Source organism: Eriocheir sinensis, unplaced genomic scaffold, assembly GCF_024679095.1.
Source record: "Eriocheir sinensis breed Jianghai 21 unplaced genomic scaffold, ASM2467909v1 Scaffold565, whole genome shotgun sequence".
Classification (NCBI taxonomy): Eukaryota; Metazoa; Arthropoda; class Malacostraca; order Decapoda; family Varunidae; genus Eriocheir; species Eriocheir sinensis.
In genome coordinates this window covers 49,816-76,500 of record NW_026111904.1, presented here as the reverse complement: position 1 = coordinate 76,500, position 26,685 = coordinate 49,816, and the positions used below count along the sequence as shown (strand labels likewise).

Sequence of the window (26,685 nt, the reverse complement as noted above, 5' to 3'; positions counted from 1 at the left end):
CTTTCGTAGGAGTTTTGGGCATTTCCAGGGATAGTTTTATGACCCTGGTGGTAGTCTGACCCTTCTTCTGTACCCTGAACCTAAAGAAACACATATTTGACAAGGCTTTCGTAGGAGTTGTGGGCATTTCCAGGGATAGTTTTATGACCCTGGTGGTAGTGTGACCCTTCTTCTGTACCATGATAAAAAAGAAACACATATTTGACAAGGCTTTCGTAGGAGTTTTGGGCATTTCCAGGGATAGTTTTATGACCCTGGTGGTAGTTTGACCCTTCCTCTGTACCATGAACCTAAAGAAACACGCATTAGAACCCGACTGACCCCCTCTTTGACCTTTAGAAATAGCTGATGTGATATGGCAAAGTCTCTTGTAATACCAGCTCATGTGTTCCCTGGAGATAAAATGCGGACAACTGAAAGGTCTCTGTTTTGATTGCTCACATTTTGTAATCAACCATTGAATTATATTTGGCCTGCAACCCCTTAATATTTCACCCACTCGATTCAAGGTAAAAAGTGGAACCATATATCGATTTCGACCTGTTTTTTTTCTTTTTCTTTTTTCCTCGGGGTCATAACCACTACCATCCTGTCACAAGACCCGGACGATTAACAGAAACCTTAACCCGCTGGTACTCTGAACTTCGTACCTTATATATATTTCTTATTCATCAGTATAGTGCAAAATATATTTATGCGAGACGCCCACAGAATTCGAGGCTTGAGTGAGTCGAGAGATCTTGTCATGAAGTACTTAGGATCCCATACCCAGACCACAAGACCACAGTATCAAGATCACATCAGGAAGTGCCGATCCAAAGGCAGGACTTCCGCTATCTACCTGAACCTGAGGATGGGAAGAGTGCCTGCATTTATTTATTTATTTATTTTTTTTACAACAAAGGAGGCAGCTCAAGGGCACACAAAAAAAGAAAACAATAATAAAAAAAAAGCCCGCTACTCGCTGCTCCTAAAGTAAAACAAAAGAGGTGGCCGAAAGGAAGATCAAATACAGGAGGAGAGGTGTCCTGATTTATGGAAACTTTGTCGGAGGAGCCCCCGGTTTTGACATCGTAGGGTGTGTGAGGAGACGTGACAGCGACGTGTGCCCCCACTGATGGATAGTTAATGTAAGAATATCAATCCTGAGACTGTGAGAACATTAAAACGTATTGACTGTCTTAATATAAATGAGTGTGTATTAGATTTATCGGTCATTGGCCATGACTGCAAACGTAACTTCAATATTTTTCAGCTTTCACCTAATGGAAAGTGTTCCTTTTGTGTTACTTTTTTTCTGAGTCCATCCTGTGAGACGTCTGGAAATATTTATGTCTCTCCTTCCCTATTTCGTTTTCTATGTTTTTCAGTCATTTCCTTTCTTTATCCATAACTAATTTAGATTTCCTGATGCAGAAAATCGTTGTGTTCAGTCAGTATTGTATATATATCCATGCCTTCGCCAAATAGTTATATATTTAATAGGCCTACCGGCGCAATAGGCCACGACGTAAAAAAAAATACTAAGAGGGAAGATTTGACCACTCTTTACCCCTGCTGGATTAGTCTGGTGGGTCGCTGAACCCAAGGTCACCTCCCTGGAAAAATAGTAGCTGCCTCACTGCCGCCCGTGTTAATGATTTAGTACACATCTTTAAAAAAAAAAGGTTGACGAAAATAAGTAAATGGCTTATTTACTTAAGCCAACCACTCAGCCACCGCCTCCCCAAAACGAGGTCAGAACGGACAGCTGTGGGATACATACTCAAGATCAACAGAATATATCAGGTCTTCTCAACCTCGTACCAGATTTCTCCTTTTCTCCGCACTGACGTCACTTGTAGCCCCTCGGATTGCTTCGACTAAAACCTACCCACCAGTCTTCACCTGACCACAGATGTAGACGCATCCAGTGTGCTCCATTTTCATTTGCATATGAAATTAAAATGTCTACCAAAATTAATAGGAAACCACACACTGCGAGAGCTTGGTTAAGTGTATGATATATGAGAGGGAGGTATTTATTCAATAATCTGTGTGTGCACCCCTGAGAACATTACACTGTAAAGTCTGCTTCGAGGCTTCGAGGCGTGTCACTTGTGGTGCCCGTTTCTACCAAATCGAGGCTTTTCTTGGCTCATGCTGCCCCCCGGAGATCGTTGTTTATTCCCTTGGACGGTTTCCTCTAGAGTCCGGGTTTATGGGTGGTCTTCAGCATATGGGTAGTCTTACGCCACTCGGCGGTGACTGAAAAATCCCAGGTGGTAGCGGCGGATTCGAAACAGCGTCGTCCATCACGCGGTGATCAGAGCACGCCAGCCCTTCATGGGCGAGCGGCCGGGTGGCCCTTCCGCAGCGGTGAGGTATACCTGCTTGGTCATCCTTGCTTTAGGCTGCCCCGCTGCGGTTAAGTTGACTGCTCGGTTGCTCGCCCGTGTCCTGCTACGGGCTGCTACTGGGCACCTGCCCGGGGGGCCCGTGTCTCCGTCGCTGCTCGTCGGCTGATACCCGTGGTTGTGGCAGCGGAGGAGGCGTCCCCACACCCGCCCGAGTTCCATCGCTCGTCCCCCCTTACAGGGCCGCATTATTGCGTAGACCCTGTCCCCTTTTCAGGAGTAAATCTTACAGACCAGACCACGCGGTGAATGCGGGACCCGCACGCTAACCACTCGGCCACCGCTAACCCATATGTTAAGTTACCGTAGTATAATCAGTGGTTGCGGCGATAATTCCTCGTCCCAAGGGCGTTTTTTTCGTCTGTATATTTACGTCATTCTGCTGCTAATTTAGTACCACCGAGCGAATAAGATAATTTTGTGACCCATTCCGCTTGAGGACGATCAGTCAGTTTCCTATTCAAATGAGCGAATGATAATTCCAGGTGGTAGTTTGAGTATAATTGGCAGTAGAATTATGTAAAATTAAAATATCTGCCAAAATTATTACGTAAACCACATACTGCGATGGATCGGTTAGGTTAACATGTATGAGGATGGGAGATGTTTATATAATAATGAGTGTATGCACCGCCTGCGCCGATTTTACTGTTAAGTCTGCTTCGAGGCTTCGAGGCTTCGAGGCGTGTCACTAGTGGAGCCTGTTTCCACATGCCTGCTGGCCCATAGTGATATTGTAGAGACGGACACATCAGTCCGCCGCGCTGTTTGGCGATAACTGAGGCCTTCGGTGTGAAGGATAATAATGACTTTGCGCCGGTCTTGTAGGGTCTCCGCGGAGACTAACGTGAGTACCTATGACTTACTGCGACCATCAAATCAACACAGGATCGAAACGTATCATATAAAGTAATGGATTCAGATGCGTCATCACAATCAGGGGTACCAACCATTCCGAGGCGACCAGCCACGATCGATTCATTTTCATATCCATCGTGCCCAGGTGTTCGAAAACATTTTATGGAGAGTGTACATACTAACGACTGGGCCCTTTGGGTTGTCTGGGATAACATCTTCACACTGTTTATTGTGTACGGTATCAACGACACTCCACTGAGTTTCTAACGGTCATTCCGCAGTACACAGATGGGGGTGAGTTTATTGTGATACCTAAGATGGGTTCAGCTGGTCTATTAACAGCATAATTCTCCGGGAGTAAAGGGGGGGGGGGGAATCTAGAATCTAGAGTCCGGGTTAATAGGTGGTCTTATGGACAGCATGTGGGTAGTTTTAAGCCACTCGGCGGAGGCTGAAAAATCCCAGCTTGGTGGCACCGGGCGGGGATTGAACTCGCGTCGTCCTGAACGTGGGGCCGTCACGCTATCCATTCAGCCACCGCCTACCCTAAATAGTTAATCCACAACGCAAGAAACACGTCGTGCCACACAGCAGCTCCCTCACAATATTCCCGCGGCAGCTTTTATGGGACACCCTTTATTGAAAAAAAGCAATAACAGTTGAATAAAACAAGTGGAGAAGTCGAGAAGATGCAGTTGAGGCGACACTGGCCACAATCCTATGAATGCGGCGTATCCTTTGTCTGCAAACATAGCCAACCCACCGCATAAAGGGGCTATTACACTGGGCATATTTTCCGTCGATCTTCAGTCAAACCACGATTTCCGCTGGCGTGGTTCTCATATTTCCGTGGTTTTCTGACGTGTCCACGATCTTCCAAAGCTACGGTAGATTTCCTTGAAGGACAACGGTATTACTCACCATCAACATCAGCAGCAATAACAGGAAACAAATGAGAACCACGCCAGCGGAAATCGTGGTTTGACTGAAGATCCACGGAAAATTTGCCCACTGTAATAGCCCCTTAAGGAAAACATGGCTGCCGAAACTGGAGGGGAGGATGCGTCGACTGGTATGGGGCTATAAGGGTGTTGAGGCTGGCTAGTCCTCGCCGAACATCCTGAAGGAGTCCTGGTGCATGTCGGAGAGCCATCGCAAACTAAGGGTAGTCAGAACTTTGTCATAGGTGATATAAACAGGGCGTAAAATGACCTTGCGTGACCACTTCTGAACCCTTTCGAGCTGTTGTTGTTCGGTGAGGGTCAGAGAAGATGACGCCAGGGAAGCAAACATGGGTTGTGTACGTGTGTGTGTGTGTGTGTGTGTGTGTGTGTGTGTTTGTTTCATATAATTATCTAAATTTTTAAAGTTTTCATATTTTTTAAAACTATTTTTAAGCCAGTAACGACGCCAGGGTTCTGTATATTTTAGTGACTATATAAAGATTTTACTTAAGTGCTGAATGTTGACTACAAATTGGAAATGTTGTTATATTAACGAAATTAACATTCTTCAATAACTTCCGATTGATGTATGATGTTTTGGTTTTATGTACATTTGTGGTCAATAAATATCTATCTATCTATCTGTGTGTGTGTGTGTGTGTGTGTGTGTGTGTGTGTGTGTGTGTGTGTGTGTGTGTGTGTGTGTGTGTGTGCCCTCAACTTTACGCTAATAGTAATGCCGATGAGTGGAAGAGTGGGAGGAATATTCCCCGAATCGTCCAGAGTGGTATTTTCAGAGGAAGGTTTAGCGAAGACTTCAGTTTTAGGTGAGCATTACATATCTAATAATTAATGTTTTTTTTTTCGTTTAGCCCAGAATATGGACGCCTTCGCCTATCGAGACTTCATGATGCAATTAAGTGAACGAGTGGTAGAAAAAGAGCACGTATCGTAATCCAGCCGTCCCAGCACTTATCCCACACCACCCAGAGGCGAAAAACCCAGTATGGCTCTGCTAAGTATCCCCTTAACCCGGTAGCTGCGGAGAACATGTATCTTAAAGGCCCCTCTAAGCGAATTAATGAGAAAAAATCATCACTCGCGCAAACCATTTCATAATATATAGTTCCAATGCATTTGTGATCAGTTTGTGCATCATCTATTTGGGGGATTTATATCATGGTAAAAATTTGGCCCATCGCTGGTACATGGTAAAGCCACAAATTTGGCCTGTCGCTGCTACCGGGTTAAGCGTCGCTGGAAATATATTGATACTTGTAAAAATATTATCGGCCAGCCAGACTAACTATTTTTACTCCCATCAGAATGTGTTGAACGTCTTCTAATCAATAATTTTAAAACTTTTTCGAAATGTAAAATAAAATTGAGGTTACACAAAAAACACAGACCCGAGATTAGCCACACCCTTCCTCAAGGATACTGGTATTGGCGAATTAGTTTATTTTCCTCTCCTTCTTTTTTCCTCTTTTTCATCGTCTTCTTCTTGTTCTTCTTCCTCTTCTTCTTCTTCTTCTCTTTCCTCTTCTTCTTCTTTCTTTTTTTTCTCCTTCTTCTTCTTCTTCATCTTCTTTTTCTTCTTTATTTCTTCTTCATTTTTTTATTTTCCTTTTTTCTACTTTTTCTTTCTCTTTTTCTTTTCCTTCTTCTTCTTCTTCCTTTTCTTCTTCTTCTTTTTCTTGTTCTTGTTCTTTTCTCTCTATTTCTTCTTCTTCTTCTACTTCTTCTTCGTCCTTTTTTTCTCCTTCTTCTTTTTCTTCATCTTCTTTTCTTTCTATTTCTTCTTCTTCTTCTTCTTCTTCTTCTTGTCCACCCTCCAACTGTGTCGCCAATAATTCTAGAGCAGTGTTCTTCAACCTTTCATAAGTTCCTGCACCGTTCCGGAAGCCTTGAGGAATCCATGTATCAAAGCTCCTTGGGCAATTAATTACCACAAAATGACATAAATACTTCAGGTTTTCTTTAGTATTAAGACTGAAAACATGTAAACAAAATTATAAGGTCTCCAAGTTACATATAGAAAATATATAAACAAAACTATAAGGTCTCCAAGTTACATATATCGTCACCTTCGTAAGCAAACCGTCTAAGTCATTATTTTCTACTTTAAAGGAAATCAGAAAAGAACTGTCATTATCTCATTTGGCTTAAGATTTAGGCAGAAATGAGAAGGCCAATTCTAGAACACTCAAACCCTGAATGACGAAGGCAACTATACAAAAACGGGCGTCACGTGTTAAAAAATTGATGTAGGCAAAAACCTGGAAATCGTTGAAAAATGACTTAGGGGATTATTTTATGAAGGTGACGATATGGAACATAGATACTTTGTCCAAAATATTTGTGCTATAGGTGCTAAATGTCCAATACAACAATATAATAATGTGAATACCTTTTGTATTTCTTTTTATAAATGTACATATGTGTTTTTTCAAATGGTTGTAAAAGATGCAAGGGGCTTCGTGGTGCAGTGGTTAGCACACTCGGCTCACAACCGAGAGAGCCCGGGTTCGATTCCCGGGCGGAGTGGAAAAATTTGGGCGGCTCTTCCGATACCCTACGCCCCTGTCCACCCAGCAGTGAATGGGTACCAGGTATTAATCGGGGGTTGTGTCCCGTCTCCTGGGGTCTGTTCCCTTCTCCTACAATTCCTTCCCCTTCCGTCTCTCTGGCATATGACCACAGATGTTGCGCCGATTAAACGAAACTTTCCTTTTTTGTAAAAGATTCATATGGAATATAATAACATTGTATACACAGTGTTCGAAAATAGCAAATTAAAAAGATTCATGTATATACATTTCCCACACTTTGGGGAGAATGGCTCTTATACTTAAAGTTAATACTGTGTGTAATATACTAATATACTGTGATACTCAAATTTGTAATACTTTAATCGCAATTTCAATTAGTTTCTGATATTACATTTTATTTTTCATGAAACATCTTTTCGTAGTGGGCACTCATATTATACACAGGTCATATAATGTATCCCCCCCCCCCCCCATGTACCTCCTTATTTAGACCTGCCCGCTGAAAAAAAATCATGCACCCAGGTTGACAGTCACTGTTCTCGAGCAGGGGCTCCCAACCTTTTTGTTCCTCTGTATCCCTTGGTCATTTTTTTTAGGTTCCCGTGTACTCCTAAAAATTTAGGATAAAAAAACGATGAAATTGTAATATTTTTATATTATTTTATAATGAAATCTGTATGAGTAGACTGATGATATAATTTAAATAATAGTTTTGCTTACTAAGATGAGGAAATTGAAAAAAAAAAGGACAGTGTGCAATTTGAATGTAGATTACAACACCATGTATTGTACAATAGTGGTTATTCTCTCGGACCCAATGTACCCCCTGAAAAGTGCAAATGTACCACTTGGGGTACATGTACTCCAGGTTGGAAACCCCTGCTCTAGAGCACTGGCTCTCAACTGGTGGTCCATGGACAACTGGTGGTCCATGGTGACTTTTTGGTCTACAGGATGTCCACTGTATTTGGTAATAAACTGGAAAAAAAAATTAAATTTTATTGAAAGTTGAGTACAAACGATGTAATCAAGATAAGTAATTGACCATTCATTTTATTGCATTATTAATATTTAAGAAGTATATTGGCAATCTTTAATAAGTTGTAGCTGGTAAGTAGCACTTCGAGTCACCTTCAGTTTCTAAACAGAATCTATTATAAAACGAATATCCATGATTTACTGCACGAGTCGAGGCAATAAGCCATCTCGTTGATTCTTTTCATCTGCCGCGCGGCTACATATTACCCTGCCGTCAAGTGCTGTAGCTGGTGGCCGCCGAATTGCCGAGCTGATTAGTTGATCATCCGTCCTGTGTCCTATCGCTGAAAAGCTTGTCGGTGAGAAGAGAATCCAAAAGTCTAGTTGCAAGGAAAATATAATTAATCAAACTTGCAAGGATAGTGCAGGTTAGTTGTATACTCCTGCATGATTTTAAAAATTCTGTTTGATATAAATAAATTTCACAGGAAAATTGTGTACTCCTATGCAAATGTTTCCAGGAAATTATGTTTGTAAGAAATATTTTTCAGATTAAAATGATAGTTGGCTGTTATTTTATATCATTTCTCGAAATTGTTTTCAAGAGATATATTTCAAATTAAATAATGTTCCATGACTTATCTTTTATTTGGTTGGTGATCCGTGGCCTGAAGCGAGATGAGAAGAACTGTTCTAGATTATAAGGACGGGCGATTTAATGTTAAAGCTTGGATGCCGGTACTTGCACAACCCTCGGAACTTGATATGGTGCTGCAATCCAGGTACAGTTAGTAAAAAAAAGTATTTTTAGTAAGGTACAAAAGACGGATGTCCAGTACGCCACACAGCTCCTCTGGACAGAGTGGAGGCTAAGGCTCTTCGTCTCATTAGCTCTCCTCCTCCTACTGATAGTCTTCTACCTCTTAAATTCCGCCGCCATGTTGCCTCTCTTTCTATCTTCAATCGATATTTGCATGCTGACTGCTCTTCTGAACTTGCTAACTGCATACTTCCCCCCTCCCGCGGCCCCGCTGCACACGACTTTCTACTCATGCTCATCCCTATACTGTTCAAACCCCTTATGCAAGAGTTAACCAGCATCTCCATTCTTTCATCCCTCACGCTGGTTAACTCTGGAACAGCCTTCCTTCGTCTGTATTTTCTCCTGCCTATGACTTGACCTCTTTCAAGAAGAGTGTATCAAGACACCTCTCCATCCGAAACTGACCTTTCTCTTGGGCACTCTATACTTATCACTATATGAGAGCAACAGTTAGCGGGCTTTTTTTTACATCTTTTTGTTGCCCTTGAGTTCCTCTCTGTGCTGTAAAAAAAAAAAAAAAAAAAAAAAATCGACAAGGTCTGGCAAAAGTCTTTGTTCTCTTAATTTCCCTCTTACGGTTTCTATCCCTCTCTCTGTACTTTCATCTCCAGTTTCCTCTCCGGCCGTTCTATCTTTGCTGCGGTAGACGGTCACTATTTTTCCCCTAAACCTATCAACAGTGGTGTCCCACAGGGCTCTGTCCCATTCTCTTTCTGTTATTCATTAATGATCTTTCCAAAACGAACTGTCCTATCCATTCCTACGCCGATGACTCTACTCCCTCTCAACAGGAATTACAAGACTCCAGATTAGAGGCTGCAGAACGCTTGACCTTAGATCTTGATCTTATTTCCGACTGGGGCAAAAGGAAGCTGGTGCCCTTTAATCCCTCAGAAACTCAATATCTCCACCTATCAACTCGACAGAATCTTCCAAACACCTATCCCCTATTCTTCGACAACACTCAGCTGTCACCTTTTTCTACACTAAACATCTTCGGTCTATCCTTAACTCAAAGTCTTAACTGGAAACTTCACATCTCATCTCCCGCTAAATCAGCTTCCTCGAAGTTGGACGTTCTGTATCGTCTTCGCCAGTTCTTCTCCCCCGCACAGATGCTGTCCGTATACTTGGGCCTTGTCCACCCTCGTATGAACTATGCACCTCATGTGTGTGGGTGCTCCACACACACACAGCTGTACCAGACAGAGTGGATTCAAAGGCTCTTTGTCTCATCAACTCTCCTCCTCTTATCAGCAGTTTTGTACCTCTTAAATTCCGCAGTAATGTTGCAGCCCTTTCTATCTTCTGTCGATATTTTCATGCTGACTGCTCTTCTGAACTTGCTAACTGCATGCCTCTCCCCTTCCCGCGACCCCCTGCACTCGACTATCTACTTTAGCTCATCGTTATACTGTCCCAACCCCTTATGCAAGAGTTAACCAGCATCTTCATTCTTTCATCCCCTTCACTGGTAAACTCTGGAGCAGCCTTCCTTCATCTGTATTTCCTCCTGCCTATGACTTGACCTCTTTCAAGAGGAGCGTATCAAGACACCCCTTCACCCGAAATTGACCTCTCTTTTGGCCACTATCTAATTTTATTTTTTGTAGGAGCAGCATTTAGCGGGCTTGTTTTCTACACTTTTTTATGCGCTTGAGCTGCATCCTTTCTTCAGGACGACGCGAGTTCAATCCCCGCCCGGCGCCACCAAGCTGGGATTTTTCAGCCGCCGCCGAGTGGCTTAAAACTACCCACATGCTGTCCAGAAGACCACCTATCATCCCGGACTCTAGATTCTAGGATTAAAGATGAGCTCCGGGAGGGCAGCATGAGCCAATGCAAGATGGCGCCACTATAAACACTGGGCTGGGCCATACCATCAGGCCCCTCCAAAAACAAGCCTATCGGCGCCACAGGCGAAGATGTAAAAAAAAAAAATAAATAAAAATAAAATAAAATATATATATATATATATATATATATATATATATATATATATATATATATATATATATATATATATATATATATATATATATATATCTGATTTTATCTATCCATTTATGTACCTGTTTATATCTCTATCTATATATCTAAGTATCCCTCGATCTTTTTATATATCTATCTATTTATCTATCTGTGTCTATGTATCTATCTATAAAGATACATGTACACATATCTATAAGCATGGTTAATTTTTTACTACATAACATACATACACCTTTCAATGTAGCAGCTTGATTGTTTAACTTTTTTCTTTTTCGTTTTAATAAAAAGAAGGCGTATAAATATTAATTGTTCTCTTTTTTTTTTTTTTTTTTTTACAAGAAAGGAGGCAGCTCAAGGGCACACAAAAAAAGAAAACAATAATAAAAAAAAGCCCGCTACTCGCTGCTCCTAAAGTAAAACAAAAGAGGTGGCCGAAAGGAAGATCAAATACAGGAGGAGAGGTGTTCTGATACCCTCCTCTTGAAAGAGTTTAAGTCGTAGGCAGGAGGAAATACAGATGAAGGAAGATTGTTCCAGAGTTTACCAGCGTGAGGGATGAAAGAGTGAAGATGCTGGTTAACTCTTGCATAAGGGGTTTGGACAGTATAGGGATGAGCATGAGTAGAAAGTCGAGTGCAGGGGCCGGGAGGGGGAGGCATGCAGTTAGCAAGTTCAGAAGAGCAGTCAGCGTGGAAATATCGATAGAAGATAGAAAGAGAGGCAACATTGCGGCGGAATTTAAGAGGTAGAAGACTATCAGTATGAGGAGGAGAGCTGATGAGACGAAGAGCCTTAGCCTCCACTCTGTCCAGAAGAGCTGTGTGAGTGGAGCCCCCCCACACATGAGATGCATACTCCATACGAGGGCGGACAAGGCCCCTGTATATGGATAGCAACTGCAAACAGTAACGTAATTTTTCAAGTAATGTGAGTGTTATCAAGAAATTTGAAAAAATGCATGATATTCCGGAAAAAAGAGACAGGTTAAAGATCAATGACCAGGCTTGACTTGCCTATGAGAAGCAACATATTCAATACAGCAATAGCCTGTGACGCGATAGTTTTAATAACCATTCAGTAATACCTTCCTTTCTCCATAAAAATGTCTCAGTTATTCCTTTCGATGCCTCATTTTTAGGGGCTATATTTTTAAACATTCTTGTGCCCAATCTCACATAATTGACGAGGCTTTCATGAGAGTTTGGGTCATTTCCTTGGGTAGTTTTATGACCCTGGTGGTAGACTGACCCATCTTCTGTACCATGAACCTAAAAACACAGTCGTTAAAATTCGGTTGATCTCCTTTTTGGCCTTTGAAGTAGTTGATGTAGGAGGTGGAACCGTTTAACCCGGTAGCAGCGACAGGCCAAATTTGTGGCTTTACCATGAACCATCGACGAGCCTAGTTTTTGCCATGATATAAACCCCCCAAAAAGATGATACATAATCTGATCACAAATGCTTTGATATATATTATGAAATGGTTTGCGTGAGTGATGATTTTTTTCTCATTTTTCTCGCTTAGAGGGAAGGGCCTTTAACCGTGTAGCAGCGATGGGCCAAATTTGTGGCTTTACCATGAACCAGCGACGAGCCTAGTTTTTGCCATGATATAACCCCCCAAAAAGATGATACATAATCTGATCACAAATGCTTTGATATATATTATGAAATGAAATGGTTTGCGTGAGTGATGATTTTTTTCTCATTTTTCTCGCTTAGAAGGAAGGGCCATTAACCGTGTAGCAGCGACGGGCCAAATTTGTGGCTTTACCATGAACCAGCAACGAGCCTAGTTTTTGCCATGATATAAACCCCCCAAAAAGATGATACATAATCTGATCACAAATGCTTTGATATATATTATGAAATGGTTTGCGTGAGTGATGATTTTTTTCTCATTTTTCTCGCTTAGAGGGAAGGGCCTTTAAGAAACATGATCCCCACAGCTACCTATTAAAATGTTTCGCTTTTATCAATTTTCTCTCATATGCGCAATCTGTCGCTGGCTCTGTGGGCGGGCGCCAGGAGGCCTCCTATTGAGCATGCGGGCAAGCTGCAACTGCAAGGCTGGCGGCGTTATTCTGTTTCCCCCTGGAGTCAGCAGTCGGCCGCTCGCCGTCGTGGTGTGTACGTCGGAACTGTATCTGCCTATTTATTAATCAGTCAGAAAATTCGTATGAGGCATTACAGAGTGAATACGATGTGATAGCTGTGTTCTACAACGTCCTAGTGGGTGTTCAGGAAACTACGTAAATGCAACCATGTAAACATAGCGAATGTAACATGACGTACACTTCATTTTCATGTATATTTAAAAAAAAATTGTTTTGTTTTTCTATGATTACGATGTAGAGAAAGCTTATGAATATCTGTTTATTATAATATTTGTTGACAAACCAAAAAACAAAATATGGTGACACTTTAAAAAGGCTGTCCAGTGTCGTTGTTGTGAGGAGTCATCAGGAACATGACACGGAATTCAGAGCAAGAGAGGCAGGGCGTCAATATGGAATCCCCCTTGAGGTAAGACAACTATGAGGTGAGGGAATAGAAAACATCTCTCTCTCTCTCTCTCTCTCTCTCTCTCTCTCTCTCTCTCTCTCTCTCTCTCTCTCTCTCTCTCACACACACACACACACACACACACACACACACACGCACACACACACTAAAACAAATAAGTACACACACAAGCATAACACATAAACACCACACACAAATATTTACCAATGTGGGGGTGGAGAGAGAGAGAGAGAGAGAGAGAGAGAATGTTTTAGGGACGGGCGATCAGTCCAGGTCATGCTATTATTCTCTCTCTCTCTCTCTCTCTCTCTCTCTCTCTCTCTCTCTCTCTCTAGATAGATAGATAGATAGATAGATAGATAGATAGATAGATATAAATATAGATATAGATTTATTTATTTATTTATTTATAATTTTGAAGGTTTTATTTTATGTTTTTATTATCATTTTTACAGACATCCATTCATCACACACACACACACACACACACACACACACACACACACACACACACACACACACACACACACACACACACATAAAAAAAATTGATTAAACAAATAACTCTAGAAAAAGTTAATCAAAACTAACTGAGAAGGGTTGATGAGAGAACTCACGTATGCAACATTCATTCACACGGAGGCTGTGTGGCCAAGCAATAGACCAGCATCTCATTTAAAAATAGGATAACATATATATCTATTTTATATGTAACTAATGCTGATTATTACGTTGAGCAACCAGGAATTGTACACTGATTAACATATGCAACATGTAGAAGAAGTACCCGTAAGAAAAATATATGTGTTGATATACTGATTTAGAAGTTATAAACCAACAAAGAATTCCGTCACATCTCTTCGATTAAGCCAGTCTCTTAACCCGTTCGCTGCGACTGGCACGGATTTGGCCTTCTCTGGTAGCCTGGTAACATATAGTCCCAGGTCTTTCTCTGCCTCTGTGGTGGATAGTGGAGTGTTTCCCATGTGGTATTGGTGTGCTGGATTTCCCCTCCCAAGGTGCAGGACTTTACATTTTTCTTCATTGAGTTGTAGCAGACACTTTTTGTTCCATCTCTGTAGCTTGGTGAGGTCTTCTTGTAGGAAATCCGCAGTCAAGGGGTTAAGACAAGCAGCAATAGACAGGTCACCTCGAGATTCCCGTTATCAAGAACAATGGCCAAGGTGAAGGGAATGTTCTTCGCTCGGCAGTAGTTTAACGTGGACTGCGTTCACGGGTAAATCTACCAAAAAGGTGGTGACTGATGAATAGTATGTTATCACACGTCTGGCAGGTCGGTGGAAATATTATATTCATGTAGGGGTCCAGTGGAGGAGAGGATGGAGGAGTGGCGTATAGCATTGGAGAGGCGGGGAATGCGAATAAGCAGAAGTAAGACGGAATATATGGTGATGACAGACCAGGATCAAGGACATGAGGAGCACAACATTAGATGGCCAGTCTCTGAATAGCGTGAGGGACTTCAGATAGCTAGGTTCAACGGTTGCGGCAGATGGAAATGAAGAGGCGGAAGTTACAAGAAGGATACAGGCGGGATGGAATAATTGGCGTGATATGTCAGGAGTCCTCTGTGACAAGCGAATGCCAATGAAATTAAAAGGGAAAGTGTATAGAACAGTAATGAGACCAGCTATGACATATGGCCTAGAAACTGTGCCAATGAAGAAGAGTAGTGAAAGAAAATTGGAAGTGACGAGAAAGGACAGGATTAAGAATGAAGTCATAAGAGGTACAGTGAAGGTAACAAGTGTGGGTAAGAAGGTGCAGGAAGCGAGACTGAGATGGTTTGGTCATGTCATGAGGAGAGAGGAAGGGAGTTCTGAAAGGCAGATAATGGACATGGAAGTGGGTGGCAGAAGGAGGAGAGGAAGACCCAGGACGAGATGGAAGGACTGTATTGTGGCGGACGGCAGGGAGAAGAACTTGGACCTTGAAGTGGCGGAGGACAGGGTTAGATGGAGGAGACTCATCAAGAACAGCGACCCCGCATAGAAACGGGATAATAACGCTGCGGAAGAAGAAGAAGAAGGGGCCCAGATGTGTGAGCCGGGTGCTGTTCATACACACTCGGCTCAGAACTATTTCGTCGCGGAGAGTTATGTATGCGATTGATGGTGCTTCTCTGGACGACAGTTGTTTTTACTGTATTTAAACACAGGTCGGTCCACTGCCTTTGCCACAGAAGAGTTATTGCTGTTTTCCAAAGTGAGAGACACGATTGAAGATCACGAAAGACTTCGCATATTCCCTCGAGTTCGACAGCTGATTTAACTAAAGCGTCTGTCTGTTCATTGCCATGTATAATGCTGTGGCCAGGCACCCAAATCAGCGCGATGAACTTGGAATAAGTTTTTTTTTTTTTTACGTCGTGGCCTATTGCGACGGTAGGCTTCTTCCCGGTGGATCCTGATGTTCGGTCCAAGGCTTCTTCCCGGTGGGGCCTGATGGTCGGCCCAAGGATTCTTCCCGGTGGGGCCTGATGGTCGGCCCAAGGATTCTTCCCGGTGGGGCCTGATGGTCGGCCCAAGGCTTCTTCCCGGTGGGGCCTGATGGTCGGCCCAAGGCTTCTTCCCGGTGGGGCCTGATGGTCGGCCCAAGGATTCTTCCCGGTGGGGCCTGATGGTCGGCCCAAGGATTCTTCCCGGTGGATCCTGATGTTCGGTCCAAGGCTTCTTCCCGGTGGATCCTGATGTTCGGTCCAAGGCTTCTTCCCGGTGGATCCTGATGTTCGGTCCAAGGCTTCTTCCCGGTGGGGCCTGATGGTCGGTCCAAGGCTTCTTCCCGGTAGATCCTGATGTTCGGTCCAAGGCTTCTTCCCGGTAGATCCTGATGTTCGGTCCAAGGCTTCTTCCCGGTAGATCCTGATGTTCGGTCCAAGGCTTCTTCCCGGTAGATCCTGATGTTCGGTCCAAGGCTTCTTCCCGGTGGGGCCTGATGGTCGGCCCAGCCCGTTCTGGCGCAGGCGAGTGTTTATAGTGGCACTATCTTGCATTGGCGCATGCTGTCCTCCCGGAGCTCATCTTTAATCCTAGAATCTAGAGTCCGGGTTGATAGGTGGTCTTCTGGACAGCATGTGGGTAGTTTTAAGCCACTCGGCGGCGGCTGAAAAATCCCAGCTTGGTGGCACCGGGCGGGGATTGAACTCGCGTCGTCCTGAACGCGGCGCCGTCACGCTATCCATTCAGCCACCACTGTATATTTGGTTTTTCCCATGGCAACCCTGTATTTTATTCGTGTCCGTTCTTGTCCGTTCAGTGTCAGCCTGAAGAGCTGACATTAAGTCTGAAAATATAGTGAATGAATTACGTGGAAAGTTAAGAGAAAAATGTGTCTTTATCAATTGAAAATAGCTCCGAGAAGACAGATGTGTGGTTCGGCAGCCTGTTCCTGAAGGCACTTCCACTCACTCGACCATACAATTCCACCCACACAGAAATGGATAAGACCATGGCTGGCAAGGAAAGACCGAAGTGTGTTGGCTCTTGCTCTTGCTGTACATGCGACCCGCTGGAAAGCCACCGAGGTCAAATGAAAACTGAATATTATATTTCCATTAAAGAAAAAAATACATTTGGAAATGTTCTTGTATTGTCGTCTAGCTCTTTTATTACGCATATAAAGTCCCTCCCCAAAAAGAAATGGAATATTTTTTTGATCGCATGTATGCTGAATAGACGATAGTTTCTTATTACCTTCCATTCGGCTACCGCCATCGCTAGCAGTACGGCCAGTGAAAACGGTCCGTATCGATAGGTCAAAGCAGCCGGTACCAATCGCTTGTGCAGCGCAAATGGCTGGCCGATCAAGCCGTATCGTTGGATCCAGCGATATCAGTAGCTAGTGTGACCGCACCTTGAGCCCGTGCTTATATTGTACCAGCTGAGCGCGGGCCACGTTGTCAATGCTAGTTTTCCTAAATGTTTTTATCCCGACGATGCTCTCAGTACATACAGAGGTGAAGAACATTTGCCTCTACCTCAAGCCGAGCTGTGCGTGTACACCTTAGAGCTCCATGACACGCAGACATTTACTCTGAAACACACCCAACCTATGTACGCAGCGTGGTAGCGGATGCCGAATGATACACCTGCGAGCCATAGGTTTATACGCCATTTATAGTTATGGGTCAGAAACTGGACAATACATGCAGTGTGCCGAGTACGATAATCTGTTAGTCGCCTTTACCAGCATTACGTCACCTCTAGTCAGTGTTGCCAGAACCATTACGTCTCACTCTTTTTCTTTTTACGTTTCAGCCTATGGTGCCGATAGGCTTCCTTGGTGGGGCCTGGTGGTCGGCCCCAGTCTGTTATGGCGCAGTCAAGTGTTTATAGTGGCGCCATCTTGCTTGGCTCATGCTGTCCCCCGGAGCTCATCTTTGTTTCTCTTTAGCCGCCACTCTCTCTCTCTCTCTCTCTCTCTCTCTCTCTCTCTCTCTCTCTCTCTCTCTCTCTCTCTCTCTCTCTCACAAACACACACACACACACACTCTGTCCTGATCTCAAGGGGGCAGGACGTGTCACAAGGCGCTCTCAGCAGTAGCCACCGGGTCAGATTGTTAACTCTCTCTTCCCTCGCCAATCCTCCGCCCCTTCCCATTTTTCCTCCAACTTATTATGCAGACAGACAGTGAGAGTGCAGTGTGCTAAAGGTGCCGCGAAGGGTAGTGAGTGCTGTGTGTGTCGCCGGCGCCTCGTCATCTACCCCGTCCCTGCCGACATGCTGAGGCTCTGAAGGACACTATCTCGGTCCCCAAGCAGCAAGGGAAGTTCAGTTTAGATGAGAGTGCAATGTGGCAGTTTCGTTACTCAGGTGAAGCAAGATGCATGCCACATTCATCAAGGCTTTTTTTTTTTTACAACAAAGGAGACAGCTCAAGGGCACAAAAAAGTAAACAATAATAAAAAAAAAAAAGCCCGCTACTCGCTGCTCCCAAAAAGACTCCAAAGAGGTGGTCGAAAGAGAGGTCAATTTCGGGAGGAGAGGTGTCCTGATACCCTTCTCTTGAAAGAGTTCAAGTCGTAGGCAGGAGGAAATACAGAAGAAGGAAGATTGTTCAAGAGTTTACCAGCGTGAGGGATGAAAGAGTGGAGATGCTGGTTAACTCTTGCATAAGGGGTTTGGACTGTAAAGGGATGAGCTGAGTTGAAAGTCGTGTGCAGCGGGGCCGCGTGAGTGGGAGAGGCATGCAGTTAGCAAGTTCAGAAGAGCAGTCAGCGTGGAAATATCGATAGAAGATAGAAAGAGAGGCAACATGGCGGCGGAAATTAAGAAGTAGAAGACTATCAGTAAGAGGAGGAGAGCTGATGAGACGAAGAGCCTTAGGGCCATATTTTTAAACATTTCTGCGCCCAAGAACACGTAATTTACTAGTCTTTCGTGGGAGTTTAGGGCATTTCCAGGGGTACTTTTATGACCCTGGTGGTTGTCTGAGCCTTCTTCTGTACCGTGAACCTAAAAGAACACTCATTAGAACTCGATTAACCTCCTTTTTGGCCTTTGGAAATAGTTGGTGTGAGGGGTGGGAGCATCTGACAATACCAACCTTAGGCTCCACTCTGTCCAGAAGAGCTGTGTTATTTCCGCAAGAAACACAAAGAAGAACCAGCCGGGCAGCATCCGTCACCTCTGGCTCGCCGGCCCATGGATTTAGCATCTCATTACTAAGCCTGGGTAACCTGAGTGGCCTCCTGCAGATACTACCCACCTGCATCCCACCTTCCACCTGAACCAGCGTCTGACCTGAAGATCAACACCTCACCGTCATCTGGAAGAGAGCGCCCCTTCTCCCCCTCCCGGCACCACCACACTGCACTCCCCCCCTCCCGGGACCACCACACCTCACTCCCCCCCTCCCGGCACCACCACACTCCCCCCCCCTCCCCTAAGCGCCATCACCCCACCCTTCACACAAATATGTCAGACCCCCGTTTACCATCCCCCTTTTTTTTTGGACTTGTCTCCTTAAAATGTATCTATTATATATAAATGTTCAGCGTAACGTTTGCCGAAACTGAATAAACAGTTTTATTATTATTATTATTATTATTATTATTATTGTTATTATCATTATTATCATTATTATTATTATTGTTATTATTATTTTTATCTTAATATAATTGTTATTATTACACACACACACACACACACACACACACACACACACACACACACACAGGTAGCTACGCAGTGCAATGTTTAGCACGCTAGCGTCACAATCGCGGGGTCCCGGATTTAATTAACGGCGGATTGAAGACAGATGGGAGTCTCTTCAATCCACGCCTCCTCTCCACCTGGCATTGAATGCATCCCGGGTTTAAGTCTGGGGCTGTATCTTGCCTCCTATGTCTGTGTTTATGTGTGTGTGTGTGTTTATGTGTGTGTGTGTGTGTGTTGATTGTTTACTGTCTGATACTCTGTTCTTCATCGATTATCACCCCATTTAATATATATATATATATATATATATATATATATATATATATATATATATATATATATATATATATATATATATATATATAGAGAGAGAGAGAGAGAGAGAGAGAGAGAGAGAGAGAGAGAGAGAGAGAGAGAGAGAGAGAGAGAGAGATTTACGTTTTGGTCAATAGCGCGAGTGGGCTTTATTGGCGCGGTCTTGTGGCCGGCTCCAGTCCGCTGTGGTGCAGACAAGTGTTTATAGTTGCGCCATCTTGCAAGGCTCATGCTGACCCCCAAAACTCATCTTTGATCCTCTTTATAAAAGAATCTTGACTCCTACAGTCTGGGCTGATAGATGGTCTTCAGGACAACATGAGAGTAGTCTCAGGAGACTGGGCGATGACTGAAACATTGCCAGTTTGTTGGTCGCGGCTGGCGGGACGCAAACCTGTGTTTTCTTGAACGCCGTACCAGCACGATGACCACACAGTCACCGCTTCCCCAGACCCCAGACCTCCCCAGACAACTGTAATCTAATATGGACGAAATTCCCTTAGCGTGTAAGCGGATTGACTTTTGGCGAAATGACCTTTTGGTGTGGGCAAAATGATCACACACTGCCGGCAGCAGCCAATCTTGTCCAGAAATCGCTGGAGAGCGAGTTTACTTGGGAGACTGTGATGTTGTTTGTCGTAATTTTTCTAATCTATAATTTCATCCAGTTAAAGCATATATGTTATTAGGGAGAAAGTTTTCACTATTTGGGGAAATTGCACTTCGGGTAATTAGTAAGATTATTATTCAAATTAATTTTTGACGGTAAAAATGTTAAATGGGAGAAACTTTTATACCGGCGATTCCTTGCTGGTATGATGGCCGGTGTGGCAGTAAATGACTTCGCGTGTTGAAGCTTCGACTTCACCGTAACTGACGTCCTGTACACAGAGGCACAAAGCGTCTCACTCGGATATTAGACAGCGACCATTAACATCCTGCTGCCCGAGTTGATTTATCGTCTCGCCTTTCCACAACCTTTATGGTTAATAATTTCACTGTACATATGTACAAAAATTACCGTATAAAGCTCAGTGTAGCATAATTCCATACATGTCCATGGCCTACAAGCATCTGCAGAGGACTCGATCTGCTGACGTCCATCTCCAATACACTAAATCTATTCTCGGATAAACAGAGCTAATCTATTCTCGGATAAGCAGAGCTAATCTATTCTCGGATAAGCAGAGCTAATCTATTCTCGGATAAGCAGAGCTAATCTATTCTCGGATAAACAGAGCTAATCTATTCTCGGATAAGCAGAGCTAATCTATTCTCGGATAAGCAGAGCTAATCTATTCTCGGATAAGCAGAGCTAATTACACAAATTATTTTCTTATGTGGTTTTATTTAGGAAAACATTTCTCGTATCGCTCTCCACGTTGGTTCTCCAACGTTTGAATCAAGTAAGTAATGGTTACTTTGTGGTAGTTTGGGATAGGGAGTGTTTATCTTAATTAAATAGAAGCGTGTCATCACTTGCGATATCCAACCAATTCATAATTATCGCTCTGTGAAACCTAATGATTTCACATTGTTGACGGCCTTCACCTTGGCCTCAGGAGGGACACAATGTACCCCAATGACAAGGTTCCAAGTAGGGTGCTGCAATCGGAAGGTATGAACACAAAACACAATAGAAATGGTTAGACACCAGAAAACTTTATAGAAAATAGATAAACCCCAAACAGCCTCACAAAAGTGGAAGTCTCCAACGGGAAGGCTTCAGGACGCCGGACTCAGCGGTGAACCTTAGCACGGCTTTTTCCTTCTTTCGTCCCGTCCTCGGTGTGGCAGTGACGAGAGGTGTAGACGTGGTGGACGAGGGAGGCGCAGGAGGAGAAGGGGCGTCAGGGTCACAGCAGTAATGGAGTCAGGGCGTGGAGAGGAGCGAGGTAAGGGCACCCAGAACAAGCCCACGGGTCTGAGGAAACCCGAGTGAGAGCAGAGCTGGAGCCAGTAAAGAAGCAAGTGGTCAGGACGAGGCTAAGCTTCTGTCTGACGAGGAATGCGCTGACCACCCACCAAGTCGCCTCCCGAAGCGGGTTAAGAGGCCTCGGTGGTGATTTGTTCATCCGAGGCATCGGACGGCTTGATGCGCACGAGCAGCGAGAGTGTGCAGGTCGTTCGCCTCGTTCAGGTGGTAGTTGCCCTCACACAGGCCCCCATACAAGCATCTACTCCAGGTAGATTCGAACAACTACCAACTGGATAATGAAAAAGATATAAGCCAATAAACTAAAATAGGGAGGCACTGGCGAGGAGAGTCATGAGGATTGACTTACGCAGGAAGTCTGATAAATAAATCTGCCCCCACATTGTCCTTCCCTGCAATGTGGACGACTCGGAACCTGTAGGCCCATCTTTCCCCTTGAAAGTCTCCAGATTCAACAGGGGCTTGTGATCCACTTCCAAAATGAACTCCTGCCCTCTGAGACAGTAGTCAAAACGGATTATACCAAAAACCACAGCAAGACACTCATGCTCTATAGTGGAATACCGCTTTTCCCGGTCCAGGAGTTTCCTACTTGCATAGGCAACAGGATGAGGTTGGCTTCGATGATATTGTAGCAGGACAGCACCTGACCCATGATTAGAAGAGTCAGTCCTGAGGATGAAGGGGGAGCGACAATCTGGGACCTGCAGCATTGGTTCGGCAGACAAGACTTGCTTCAGGTGACCAAAACAGTTCAGCGAAGTCTTGTTGTTCGCGGACTCCTTTCTTCAACAAGTCAGAATGTGGCACGGTATAGTTGGATGCTTGGGGAATAAAGACACTATAAAAGGCAACCATGCCCCAAAAAGCTGCGGAGGATCTTTTTGGACAAAGTGGGTGTCATCCGGCAGAGAGCTTCTATCTTGCTGTTTTGAGGTCTCAGCTGTCCTCCGTCCAGAACGAATTCGACATACTGGATGGAGTGAACCCCGAAGCGGCACTTGGTAGGCTTGGCCGTTAGTTGATGAGAGCGCAACCTCTCGAGAGTAGCTCTGAGGGTGGTGAATGTTATCAAAGTAAAAAGAGATGTTGGGTAACCCAGCGAGGACCAGACGCATCAAACGAATGTAGGTTGCACATGCTGTGACGAGTCCGAAGGGCAGGCGGCAGAATTCCATGAGACCTCGATGGGTTGGAAAAGCAGTTAGGGACTTGGTTCTGTCAGTTAATGGAATCTGGTAATAAACTTTACAAAGGTCAATTTCTGAGAAGTATTTAGCACCAGCAAACTTGTGGATGTCTTCTTCCATATTACAAGAGGGCTCAGCATGGAAGACGGTAACAGAGTTTAACTTCCGATAATCAATGGCCAACTTGTAGGAACCATCAGACTTGCGAATCATAACAACAGGACTGCGGTGGGGAAAAGATGATAACCTAATTATATGCCTTGCTCGAAAAGACGGTCAACTTCCTCATCAAAGTAAGGCTTAAGATGGACGGGAACGGGGTATAACTTAGCTTGGATTCTGTCGGTGATGGTGAGGACGATGTCGTCCTGAATTGTTGAAGTTCAGCCAGGCGTGGCGGAGAATACATCCCGGTAGTCCATAAGCAGTTTCTCGATGTCGGCTTGTTGTTCCCAGTGTAATGAACAGTTGATCTCAGGCATACCCGGGGATGGAGAATCTTGCCACTCGCCGGTAGTGATGGTGAGTTCTGTGGATCTGGCGTCAGGTGATTGCTACTCCACTACGGGAACGGTACTGACAAGAGGGTCTTCCGTTTACAGGGTTGGAGTCTCGTCGAGAATGTGCAGCCTGTTGACAACTGCCCTGCGATGGTGCTTCTTCAGCAAGTTGGCATGGTAAAGTTTAGGAAATCGAGGCTCCTCGATAAGGTAATCCACATTACCACGCCTCTCAAGGATCTTGTATGGGCCGCTCCACGCGACAAGTAACTTGTTGGTGTGGCTGGGGAGAAGTACTAAGACTTCATCACCAGGTTTAAACTGTCTGTCTTGATAATTTAGATTAAAGTAAGACTTGTAGCGGGCAGTACTTACTTCGGCTGTTTGGGCAGAAAGCTGGATGCACTCCAACAGCTTGTCTCGGAGTTCCAGAACGTATTGGAAGCTGGTCCGTTCTTCTCCCTGGATGTTTTGATCTTCCTATAGATCCTTCAGCACTGTGAGGAGGAGAAGCCGGTCCTATCACTGGAGATTTCCCTAAGGGAAAACAAAGAACGAGTGAGGTAGCGGTGCCACTCCCTTGGCTTGTCGGTACAGAGTTTCCGGAGAGCTGCCTTAACGGGACCATGAAGTGTTTCGATGTACCCATTCCCGCTGGGGTGGAAAGAAGTGGTAAAAATGAGATTAACACCAAGCAACCTATGTAGTTCCGACAATAAAATAGAAGTGAATTGGGTCCCTCGATCGTCACTTCAATCCAGGGGTGTCGCTTAAGCCACTGCCCAAGCCGTTTCACTGCCGAGTCAGTCAGGGGCCTGTCAGTCTGTATGACCTGACGGAAGCTGACTTAGGCAGTGATGTGGTGTCAGCCGCTTTCCAAAGAACTGAAAGGTGGCCGCTTCGTCTCATGGGGAGATGATGGGGGGGTGAATACTGCTGTATGTGTGTGTGTGTGTGTGTGTGTTTTACGTCGCAGCCTATTGCGCCGGTAGGCTTCTTCCCGGTGGGGCCTGATGGTCGGCCCAAGGCTTCTTCCCGGTGGTGTTTATAGTGGCGCCATCTTGCATTGGCTCATGCTGCCCCCCGGAACTCGTCTTTGTGCCTCTCTTTGGAGAGGTTATCTAGAGCCCGGGTTGATGGGTGGTCTTCAGGCCAGCATGTGGGTAGTCTTAGGCCACTCGGCGGTGACTGAAAAACCTCAGCTCTGCGGCGGCCAGGATTCGAACCCGCATCCCTCCTGGAGCTCTTGAACGCGGGGCCGTCACGCTAACCACTCACCCACCGCTTCCGTGTGTGTGTGTGTGTGTGTGTGTGTGTGTGTGTGTGTGTGTGTGTGTGTGTGTGTGTGTGTGTGTGTGTTTGATTAAAAGGGATGGCATGTTCAGCATTGTCTATTTAGGATATCCGCAGGTCCGGGTTTGTTAGTATTGATTGGAGCAGAGTCTCAAAACCCAAGTCGAAAGGGATAAAATGGAATTATGTTTCTATTGCAATTTTAAGCAAATTTAGTTATATCCCTTGCGCCTCGAGTTTTTAGAATCTGGTCCAATTATTTTAACTTTGATAACGAACTCCAATTCTTGAGGAAATTGCTCAAAGACAACGGACGAAATGAACAAAATGAAATAACCTCCCAAGACTCACAATTGTCAACTGGTCTGTGCTATACTTTTCCATCCCCTTTTTCCTTTACATTATATATATGGAGCAAAATCCAACAACTACTTCAGGAATTTTATCCACAAATATCATTGAGAAAGTTTTAAAACCATAACCGAAACTGGCAGACTGGTTTTGGTTTAAGTATGTGATCCCTGGTGATCGCATATTTATCAAAGAGTAGCTGTAATGCTAACTGTACAGGCCAAACGAAGTGCCACCACGAATTCCCCCAGGGAGGACTCTCCTTCTGGCTGCCGACCTGAGAGGTGTTTTGATAACTCCTCGAACCTTTTTCTTATCAATTTCTGCAACATTCGCGGTCTTCGCTCTAATTTTCATTCTGTGGAACACAATCTCTCCTCCTCTAAACCTCACCTTCTCTTCCTCACTGAAACACAGGTTTCTGAGGCTACTGACAGCAATCTCTACTCTGTTCCCTCCTACTATCTCTATCTTAAATTTCAATCCAAAGCTTGATGTTGCGCCTACGTGCGCAACGACATCACTTGCACTCATACCCACGACCTTGACTCTTCAGAATTTTCCACTATCTGGCTAAGACTTCATTGTCATACTATTACTAAATACATCTGTGCTGTTTATCTCTCACCTAACTCTACTAGCTATGTAAAATTCTTTGACTACTTGAACTCTAAAGTGGAGCACATCTTGACCCACTCTCCCTTCGCTGAAATCTCCTTCCTAGGAGATTTCATTGTTCATCACCAGCTTTGGCTTTCATCCTCTTTCACTGACCAGCCTGGTGAACAAGCCTACAACTTTGCTCTCCTCAACGCAGTTGGTTCAGCACCCTACACGTATTCCCGACCGTCTTGGAGACTGGCCCAACATACTAGACTTCTTCCTTACTTCTAACCCTTCTACTTACTCTGCCAAACTGTTCTCTACGTTGGGCTTCTCCGATCACAACCTTATTTACGTATCCTGTCCTATCGCTCCTGTACACCCTCTGGACCCGCCGAGGGGGCGATGCTTCTGTCATTTTGCTTCAGCTCGGTGGGACGACCTGAGGATGTACTTTTCCGATTTCCCGTGGAATGATTACTGCTTCCAGGAGAGAGACCCCTCTGTGTGTGCCCAGTGCATCACAGAGGTGATTGTCTTTGGAATGGAAGCACACATTCCACGTACTTTCTCTACTACTCATGCTAAACAACCTTGGTTTAATCACGCTTGTTCTCGTGCTATCAAAGATAGGGAGGCAGCTCACAAAAGATACCCGAGCCTTCGCACTCCTGCTAATCATGATCTTTATATTTCTGCCCGGAATCGTGCCAAATATATTCTTCGTCTTACTAAAACCTTTTTCATTAATAAAAAATGTCAAAACCTTGCTTTTTATGATTCTTCTCGGGACTTCTGGCACCTACCCGAAAACATCTCCAATTTCACTTCTTCATCTTTCCCTCCTCTCCCTAACCCTTACGGCAGCACCTCCGTCTCATCTATCTCTAAGGCTGAACTCTTCGCTCAAACTTTCTGTATAAACTCCACTCTGGACGATTCTGGGCATTTTCCTCTTAAACATCCCCCCTCTGACTCCTTTATGCTTGTTATTAAGATTCTTAAGAACGATGTTTTCTATGCCCTCTCTTGCCTCAACTTTCAGAAAGCTTATGGACCTGATGGAGTGCCTCCTATTGTCCTTAAAAACTGTGTTTCCGTGCTGACATTCTGCCTGGTCAAACTCTTTCGTCTCTGCCTATCAACATCTACCTTTCCTTCCTGCTGGAAGTACGCCTTCATACAGCCTGTGCCTAAGAAGGGTGACCGTTCCAATCCCTCAAACTACCGCCCTATAGCTTTACTTTC

The 26,685-nt window shown here is 44.4% G+C and overlaps 2 protein-coding genes across 4 annotated transcripts in view; both read left to right on the top strand.

Moving 5' to 3' along the window:
• The window catches only part of LOC126993126 (innexin inx2-like), a 98,287-nt gene that overhangs the window by 40,782 nt on the left and 30,820 nt on the right, over positions 1-26,685 (top strand). Inside the window, exons 5-6 of one of the 2 annotated variants that reach the window (XM_050851989.1) lie at positions 5,071-6,217; positions 6,261-6,810. In XM_050851989.1, the coding sequence (XP_050707946.1) occupies positions 5,071-5,153 (83 nt within the window). In that variant the 3' untranslated portion in view covers positions 5,154-6,217; positions 6,261-6,810. Of the gene's footprint in view, positions 1-5,070; positions 6,218-6,260; positions 8,366-26,685 lie in introns of those variants that run through there. The other variant, XM_050851988.1, reaches the window with a different exon arrangement.
• LOC126993127 (zwei Ig domain protein zig-8-like) overlaps positions 12,663-26,685 on the top strand; it is a 57,439-nt gene continuing 43,416 nt past the window's right edge. Inside the window, exons 1-2 of one of the 2 annotated variants that reach the window (XM_050851991.1) lie at positions 12,678-12,775; positions 12,899-13,069. In XM_050851991.1, coding sequence (XP_050707948.1) covers positions 13,014-13,069 — 56 coding nt within the window. In that variant the 5' untranslated portion in view covers positions 12,678-12,775; positions 12,899-13,013. Of the gene's footprint in view, positions 13,070-26,685 lie in introns of both variants that reach the window. The other variant, XM_050851990.1, reaches the window with a different exon arrangement.